The 9,565-nt window shown below is 43.4% G+C and overlaps 1 protein-coding gene and 1 long non-coding RNA gene across 3 annotated transcripts; one reads left to right on the top strand and one right to left on the bottom strand.

Moving 5' to 3' along the window:
* Positions 1–1,154: 1,154 nt before the first annotated feature.
* On the bottom strand, positions 1,155–7,739 carry fosl2 (FOS like 2, AP-1 transcription factor subunit). Of its 2 annotated transcripts, XR_003669446.1 has the most exons (5): positions 7,024–7,739; positions 4,556–4,810; positions 4,365–4,472; positions 1,601–3,257; positions 1,155–1,466 (listed from the first exon to the last, which is right to left on the bottom strand). XR_003669446.1 is itself a non-coding variant. In XM_028395110.1 (4 exons), the coding sequence occupies exons 1-4, from the start codon at positions 7,150–7,152 to the stop codon at positions 2,712–2,714; spliced, it is 1,038 nt and encodes a 345-aa protein (XP_028250911.1). In that variant the 5' UTR covers positions 7,153–7,739; the 3' UTR covers positions 1,155–2,711. The 2 variants fall into 2 exon arrangements, 1 of the variants encoding a protein (XP_028250911.1); XM_028395110.1 differs by having other exon boundaries at positions 1,155–3,257.
* LOC114427216 (uncharacterized) lies at positions 5,965–9,565 on the top strand. The gene is made up of 2 exons (XR_003669447.1): positions 5,965–6,156; positions 7,709–9,565. It is a non-coding gene; the product is annotated as an uncharacterized LOC114427216 (long non-coding RNA).

Genomic DNA, 9,565 nt, shown 5'->3' with positions numbered 1-9,565 from the left:
GATAGATAGATGTGGGTCAATCAATCACACTTCTTAAATTGTAGCATGATTTGATATAATCTGATATAATTAGTACATATAATACTTATATATAAGTATATATATATGTATATATAAGTATATATATGTATGTATGTATGTTGTCATATATATATAGCCCCAAACTTTCAGTGATAGCTGACAACAGCTGATGGCTCAGCTGATTCCCTTCTTTACATCTCATTGGTTAAATGTCACACAGGACGCCTCATTCAAAACTGCTTCAGTCTGCCGACTCTTCCTTTGCCATTCACCTCCAACCCCAGCTCCACCTCAGCTCCTTCTTTCAGACTAAGTATCTGTTGGGCTGCTCTGTTCTGCACCCAGGGTTTATCATGTATGCACAGAAGCCTCCACTTACTTGGGGTGTTTCATAAGTAAGGCAGTGATCATGTGAATGTGGACATCTATCAATAATCTAAAAAAAGAGACAATTTGAAGTTGAAAATGATTTTTTATTATTATTATTTTTTAAATTAACAAACACTGCTATACATATTGCTGTTTTTAGTCATTTTGAATCATTTTAAACAGTTAAAGCATTTGGAAAAGAAGTAATAGTAGTTGAAAACAGGCGACAGACAGTAGATGACATGTACAGTAGAAGATCTACAGTCAATGGCTTTCCTATGTGTGTCGAGGGGCTCCAGAAAATATTTCAACAAACAGACATTTTTGGTTATCGTATTACCTATTTATGCTGTCACATAGGAATCGAAGATTCCCCTGTCGCATCACATGATGCAACAAGCAGTGACACTTACAGCTGACATGTTCTTTCCAAACAAGTAGCAGCAGCAGCAGCTTGTATTGAACTGAAAGGTCTGTCTTTTATGCATCTCCAGCGAAGATGTCACCCTCCTTAAACCCCCGACATTATATTTTATTAGGAATGTCTGAAGTAAACCAACAAAAAAAAGTCTCAGATATCACTGTTCCTGTATCCTTCTCAGTGCATGGTATTTAAAACCCTCATCCCTTTTAGAAACACACATGTAAAAATAACGACAAACTAGAACTCGAGGTGTCCACTCTTTCATGTCAGGCCAGCTGTAGAGAGAGTCTTCTTATCCCTTCCTTATTATCAAAAAGTAAACTGTGCCTGGCTCTTGTAGCCAGTACATTTCAAACCGAGTACCTCCACGTTGCGTTCACACACACACCCATAAATCAGCACATCTGAGTTGAATTTAAAGATCTTTTTTTTGTTTTTTTGTGTTTTTTTTTTTTTTACTAAAAGTGACAGATTTACAAACACATTATAAACAGGGTTGACATCATTGGCAGCTGGCGACAGTCTACACCACAGTGGCTTTTTCTTTTTTTCTTTTTTCAAATTTGAGCAAAATCCCTCCTTTTAGACAAAGACGGACGAATTACAGGATTACATGTGTCATACAAACCTTTTTGGCTTTTTGAAACCTGACCTGCGCCCAAGAGGCAGTGTTGAAAAAAAAAGAAAAGAAAAAAAAGGTAAGAGCTTTGTTTAGAGAAACAGAATCCAGCAGAGGAGGGTTTTGTTCAAACTTTTTTTGAAATGTCTGAGCGAAAAAAGACAAACCTCTCTTGACAGTGAGCGGATGGCGTCTTATCATCCCTCCACATGCAGTATAGTACCAGCTCTGTGACATTTTTTTGGCTAGACCATTCAGCAGCCAGCTCTCCTGCAACGCTCTTCTTCAACGACGGGGTTTTCTACTACACATGAGAGATAATCCCTGACATTAATGTAAATCACATACACTTTGTCAAAAACAGGTTGTAAAGTTCAGGTACAGAATCACTTGAGGAAAAGCACACCAATACTACTATTAAAGTCAAGCCACTATGGCAAAATAGAAAGTATCATAGAGTATTAAGGAGCTAGTCCTTGATTGAAAGTTGGCTCGTATCCTTTGCAACACTGAGGAGTGCTTATAAGGTCACCCGGCGGATGAACCACGTTGCTTTTCTACAGGCAGGTTAAAGGAGAGGACAGTGTCTCAAAATAAAATAAAATAAAAAAAAAACACATCATAAAATTTAATTAGCACAGGCCATAAATACAATTGAAGAGATGGAGATAACATCAAAAAATGTGTACACCCTCTCAGAAGCTATCCTGGATCAAGTTCCCAGTTACAAAAGGACAAATCTAAATGAAAAAAAAATATGAGAGGAAGTCTTTGCTCATCGTCTCTGTCTCTCCTCAGAAATTCCAGTAGAATGCTGACCTCGCTTAGTGATTTATTCATTTATTTATTGATTCGTCTTGGCAGAGTGCAAGTGTCGGCCACATGGCTTTTTAAGGATTTTCAAAAAAAAATCTGGATGCAGTCACATCAACGCACAATTTTCAAATGGTGGCATGTCTTTCTTAGTCTGCCCGGTAAACAAGTTGACACTCCGTAGTTGAAATGACGAAGAGGTGATGCTTTTTCAGGGTTGGTGCACACACTTTGACAAATAAAAATTATTACACTGAAGCAGAACGAGAAGAAACACGCAGCGTAGCCCTTGTGGGTCTCCCTCCTGAAGGGGGAAACGGCTCACATGGTCAGCTTGGTCTGGACTTTTAAATGTGCTTTTGGGGTCTTTAAAGGAGGAGGAGGTGGAGGAGGGTGCAGCCGATCCTCATGTTTGCTTTCAACCACAGTGTTTGTTTCTCAGCTGCGCCGTGCCGAAGCCCTCGCTCAGAGGGCCAGGAGGGTGGGTGAGTTGAGGGAGTCTGAGGACTGGTCGCCGCTGCTGGAGCTGCGCCGGTGGGCCTTGGAGCAAGACTCTGAGGATGGTGAAGGGCTATCGGGCTCCATTATGTTTGGGTAGGTAAATATGAGGCTTGGAGCATTTGGCGTGGCAGCCGGGGTGGACGCTGCCACCACCGGCGTATTCAGACTGTCTCCATCTGGGCAGTACATGCCCCCACTGACTCCACTGCCACCCAGGCAAATGGGCTTGATGACGGAGCGCTGAGACTTGCCCATGTTATCCGCGTCATCATCCGGCTCCTGCTTCACCACCACCATGTTGGAACGCTCTCTGACCATCAGAGGGAGCGGGTTGCACTGCTGCTGCTGCTGCTGCTGGTGATGCCCTGATGACTGGTGGCGCTCCTCAATGGGCAGCTTGCACACGGGATTGTGGGCAACCAGCATGAACTCCAGCTTGTCTTTCTCCTTCTGCAGGGTCTCAATCTCCTTCTGCAGGTCGGCTTTCTCCTCCTCCAGCTTCTCCGTCTCCTGTTGAGACACAACAGGAACATGTTATCTTTAAGCTTTACAGTCATTTGCTTCATTTCTTCAACAGTAAATGGACCAGAATGTATGAGTCATTCACCAAAATGCCAAAAGAGGGCACTGTTTGTTTGCGTGAGGATCCTGAAGCACACTCGACACATTAAACCAGGAATTTGTCAAGAGCGAAATGGTCTAACAACATGTAATCTGGAAGCCTTCTGTTTGAATTTGAGTGTCACATAATGACTGTGTATTGTTTGTGTCTCAGAGATATGAGATCTGCATCAACAGTGTATCATTAATGTGTCACATCAAAAGACAATGAAAGATCCCAGAAAAGCCATTTGCCAGCTGCAGACAACTGAGCAGATAAAGATAAGCTGACATGCTGTCTGAGAACTTTGACTCTTGGGCAAAGGTATGAGGAAGTTGTACACAAGGAGCCAAGAGAGGAGGTTCGCAGCAACACAACATGAATGATATCAACCAATCAAAGAGAAGACTTGATATTTCTCTGGAAAGCAACACTTCCTTATTTGAAGAAAAACCCAACAGGTGTGTGAAGAGGGAAGGTCTTTTTAAGCCTGGGCTGTGGAGTGTGTATGTATATTTGTGTGCATGCAGCATGTCTCTATGTGGGATTGTGAGACAAGCAATTTGCCCCTTTTACAAAATGTCCTGCATTCATGGAGACAGCTGCCTACAGCAAATTCCATTCTTGGGGGTTTTTAAGGCCTGACAAGCTCAACCTCACTGTAATTCAGCTAATTAGTCCATTTAGATGCCGTAACTGTCTGCCAGGCAGAGCCGCGAGACAGCCCTACCTCTGTCTACAGCTGCCTGAGACAAAAAGCTTTTCATCGGCTGTCATCTTTTCACTCAGACCTTGCACTCAGACGCAGCGAGAGTCAAACCAGTAATGCAACGTTGTAAATTTAAGGTGTGGAGTTCAATCACTTGCAAAAATTCTGGACTCCTGCCAGACTTCTGAACGAGCACAACTTATTTAGATTCTCTGTGTGTAAAACTTTTTTTTTTTTTTAAATATTCTACAAAATGGACTCATGCAGAAGATGATTCTGAGGATGATCACTGCTTTTTTCTACTCACCCCTTGCAGCATCTCGGTGAGCTCTCGCCTGCGGTTGCGGCATTTTGCAGCAGCCAACTTGTTCCGCTCACGCCTCACCCTCCTTTTCTCCTCTTCCTCTGGGGTGAGCTGAAAGCAAGTAAAGACAAAGCAGATGTAATAAGCTGATGTGCAGATTTTTATCATCAGGTACTATTCTGTGTCCCTCTCACCTGCTCGTCTCTCTTGCGTCGGCTTCTGGTGTCACCGATGGAGCGGATGACCCCGGGCCGGGCCAAGGTGTTATGCCCCAGCAGCCCTGGGCCATTGGTCAGGTGATGGCCGTATGGGTGGGAGCGGGAGTAAGGGTTGGACATAGAGGTGATGACAGTGGGCTGCACCATCCACTGCAGGTCTTGGCTGGTCGTGATTGCATTGATTGTGGGGATGAAGGCACTGTTGGAGCCGGGCATGTCAACCCTATATTTCTGAAAAGAGAGAGAAAAAAAAACAGGTGATGAGAGGAGGAAGCATGATGTAAGCAAAATGTTTTGGAAAAGTGGTGCTGATGTGGGGCCAATGGATAATTCCATAACATCAGCACAATTGCAGAGATGCACATACCACCACCCACCATTATCACCTTCTCACACATTTTCCACTTTTCAAGCTTATAGTAATGATTCAATCCAGATAGGCAAAACACTGTGTATGTAACCCCTGGAGTGGAACAGTGACACATACTGTGAATCATGTGGGAAAGCCCAAGGTGTGCAGTGGATCTCGTTTTACTATAACCAAGAGACAAAACACTGCCTGGTGAAATATTACTGGATTTGATCTGTATCAAGTGCATTTTTGCCAAAATGAAAAGGGCTATATAAGGTAGTAATTTGCGTTGAAAAATATATTATCTCAGAGGAAATTCTTTTAAAACCTGATAAAAAAGGAAATAATGATGCAACGTTTGTGAAGGAGAATGAGCTCTGATGTCAGGTCGGTGTTGCTTCATCCTTCTGGTATCCAAAAAGAACTGACTGACCGTGTGCGTAATTTACGCACGTCCCCATATCCCCGTTATTCCCAACTTTCCGTCGGATATCCCGGCCGGTCTATTGGAACTTTGTTTATCTGGTGAGTCATTGTGTATGGGATTTGTTAAGCACATGTGAAACGCGGTCAGTTCCAGTAAAGGGGTGGGGGGTGGGGGGGGAGCAGCCAGCTGTAACGAGCCAGACGTGTTATCCAGAACTGTGTGAGCGGAATTTGTTTTTCCTTGTTTGGCTTCCAAATAGGAGCATTACAAATCCCCTTTCAAAGAAGGAATGGATAAAGTATGCAAAAGAGGAGCGGAGGACGTTCAGCGGAGTCTGATAAAACTGTTGGGTCTGATAAAAATTCTCCTGGTCTAATAAAAACTTTGGGGGGGAAAAAAATCCCTGTTTTCATACGACTCAATAAACGCAACAAAGAGGTCATGTTCCAGCCCGCTATAATGGGAAACAGACAGCAGTGTGTGTGTGATTACAGGGAACCGGAGCAATGATAAATATGGGCCAAAAGTCGTTTACTGTAATGTTGCGTGAGCCTGACGAGGCTTTTCCACAGAAATGCTCTATGCAAGACATGGGCGTGGGTAAACAGCATGCCTATTCCCGGATTTATATCCTTTTATTTTTGAACATACGGGTCACGGCGTCCTCTTGCCACCAGACCGGTACACCTACAGTATATCTAATCACATTTACCTCTACAGGCATAACCTCACCGCGCAGATGGACGGTAGTTTCTACTCTCTCTGGGTTATCAACCCGATTATAATGCCACTTCCTCGGTAAGGAAACACAGGCTTTTGATTGTGCTCCCACTCTGAGCGCGCTTCCCGCTGGAGGAAATGTGCCATGTGCATGCGTCCGAGAGCCGTCTGATCATATTAGAATCTGGCTCCACGGCTGTTTATTGGTAACAACGAATGAAATGAAAATATCTGCTGACTGAACTTAAATCACATTCTGCAACAACAAGGAACCTTAACAGCTGGCCAATAACCCGTGTGTCTATATGCTTGCATCAAGTGGTGTACATACCTGTTGCATTCACGATGAGCTCTGTCCATTGCTAGACAGCTTCTAAATTGCTCAAGGTATGGTATGCATCTGCACTAATGGGATTTTCGGTCCTTATTATGCGCGTAAAATGCGTCTGTAACATTTTATCTGCTGGATGAGAGCTCTCCAAATGAATTTGGCATCTGGAAATCGCTGGCTCAAACATCATATCAATCTGCCACCTTTCAACACCACCTGCACTTCTAAACCTGGACAGTTTCGTCGTATAATAGCGATCACTTAGATAATAAGAATTTAAATTCTGATCTCAAAATGCATTTCCCCCTTTTTGCCAAACGCGTTCAGTGCGTAAATATCATATCATATATCGCCTCTGTGCATAGATAGCATTCGACAGAATTCAAATCGACTGTGTCCGAAATACTTGTGCACAGATCGCACCCTGCATCTGTTGAATCACCGATGCAATCTGTGTCATTGGGTTCACCCGTTTTTCCCCCCATGGCAACCGGCAGAATTCCTATTTAAAGCCAATTAAAAGCGCGCAGGATAAAAAAAAATAAATAAAGAATAAGTAGACATGGTCATGCAAAGCAGCTGTGCACTTGAAATAAATTGTTTCCTGGTGTTACCTGGTAGCTTGAGGTAGAGATCGGACTTCCGATCGTGCTGCTGCCGCTTGTGAAGGACTCTGGCTGGGCCGGAGAGGTGCTGCTGCCGCGAGAGGAGGTGTCGTAGTTCCCGGAGTAGTCCTGGTACATGGTCCAGGAAAGAGGAAGATTTCAGTAGACTGGTTGGGCTCTGAAACCTTTCTTTTTTTTTTTTTTTTTAAATCCCCGCAGTTAAAAAGGCACCGACAGAAAAAAACTTGAGACGTTGTTAATTTGGAATATCCAGAAAAGAGTTAAAAAAAACAACAAAAAACAAAGTGCAATTATGCTCCTCTAAAGTAAATCATCCTACAGATATTGCAAGTTAGAATAAATATTTTTTCCTTTTCCTGCTTTAAATTCTATTTGTTGTTGTGCTTTTATTATTCTTGAGCCGCAGGTAAACTACACCGATAAAGATCTTCTCAGGTGCGCAAACTTCAAATTAAAGTCAGCAGCACACCTTCGGCAGTCAAATCTAGCAGAGACAAGTGAACCTGTATTTAGAGTGACTCACGCAGGTTAACATTCGCTTTAAAGCCAATTGCCTCTCTTAATCTCCTGAATATTTTCCGTCGCCTTGCCCACTACACTAGCTGCTCTGAGCTCTCTGCTGTTCACGGAACAGTTCTAACTTTTTTCTTTTCCTTTTTACCACACTTCCTAGAGATGACTCACTTCAATGGCACTAAGAAGAACTGCAACGGCTTTTCAACACCAACGAAACAGCCCACGTCACGCCTGGGCGTTGCAACTTCAGCCAGGGAGGGGTTGTGTCTGGATAAGGCAGTGCAAAAAAGAAAGATCCGCTGTGACCAGCCTTCGCCCAGCGGACACTGGAGATATAACCGAAAAATCTGGAATGCAGTAAAAGCAGCAAAACACATCTCTAGAGATGTATTTTTTGTTTCGGACGTCAGTGCCTGCTGCGGAGTTCACTATTTGTTTGACTTGCTTTGGTCCATTGACGCATGTTTCCAAAAATGGGCAGTTGCGTCAGAGAGCGCGTGTGGGTTTCCTTGGTAAATGAAGCGTCAGACACTGGAGGGATTCCCTCCCCTCGCTCAGTGCGCTCCGGACTCGGAACTCACAGTGCGCGGGTCCGGTCCGGTTATTTTACCAGTAAAGGAAAACGAAGATATTAAAGCTTAACGCATAAAGATATGAAGGTATTGATGGCTTTCGAGACGTACTTGCGCCTGCGCTCAACGGGAGACAGTTTAGCGCACATAACGCGCCTCTTTCTTTTCTGTACCATATTAATTCCAATATTCTCACCCCGAAAACGAATCTGAATCGAAGGCAGAGATTTGAACACATCAGCATCCAGTGGCGCTCATCTGCCTCTGATGCTGTTAATAAAAACCACCCAGAATGATTGGACATGCAGCGTTTCTTCACAATTGGGAGTCTTTTTGTTATTTTGGCACCGAGGCATTGTGCGTAATTTGGAGAGATGACATGGAGCGAAAAAAGGGATGGCACAAAACACAGCACGGCGCCGCGCGGATGGTCAAATGAATATGGTCCATTGGTTAGGGTCTAACAGCTGCTTCAAAGGAATCTCATGTGAAATGTGGGCTAATTGTAATTCGGACGCACCTCATAAACAAGGGCACAGCGCCCAGAATATGACACGTTACACGATATAAAATGGAGTATTAAGTATAATCCAATCTGCTATGGTTCCTATTTTAATCTGTATCACCATAACTGTTCTGCTGAGCTCTCTTAAAGCTGTTTGCCGCGCATATCTGTGCCAGATAGAGTCCCTCCCGTCAAAAAAAGTTTCAGCTGCAGTCAGTAGTCACTCGGGGAAGTTGTGTTGGGGGGAAAAATAATCTGCTGGGGGTTTTCTGAGGTGACCATCCGCTGCGCAGTAACCGACTTTATGTGCTTGCTCATAACGTGAACACGTCAATTATACATACTAGGTACTCCAGGCCTCCAATATGTCACCCTTTCCAGAGTTACTGGGTGTCATTTTCGCTGCATTGGCTTTTGACCTGCGCACTGATCTGTAACACCATGTGTGGAGCATCAGCGTCTTTAAAGCCAGACCACTGCGAACGTTCGGTCTCCTAAAACATAAATCACGCGGATGTTCAATAAATCTTTATTTGAATTATATTAATTAATGATTAACGTTCATCTTGTGCCAACGGCACCGCTTTTGAACGGTAACGTGTTGCTAAGCGACACCGTTTCTGTAAATTGCTTCGGGGAATGTAATTTGCCATAGTCCTATAATTAATGCTGCAATATAATTTGAGATGCACCCATCGGCATCAGTTTGGGTAAAGCATCAGCAAAGTATGGCACCGTGACAGGTTCTTTTCCTATATAAGTCCAATTTTGATCTTTAAGTATGTAATGAGATATCCAGCAAAATTGGGATGCACAACAAACAGTGTTATGTGATGCCTGTCAGTCAGACATTACTGCTCCAGTTTATCATTAGTTCTACGGATGTTAAATGACTCTGGGGTAAAAAAAAAAAAAAAAGACAGACACAGAGTGCAGA

Source organism: Parambassis ranga, chromosome 22 (genome assembly GCF_900634625.1).
Source record: "Parambassis ranga chromosome 22, fParRan2.1, whole genome shotgun sequence".
Taxonomy (NCBI): Eukaryota; Metazoa; Chordata; class Actinopteri; family Ambassidae; genus Parambassis; species Parambassis ranga.
This window is presented reverse-complemented; position numbering and strand designations above follow the sequence as displayed.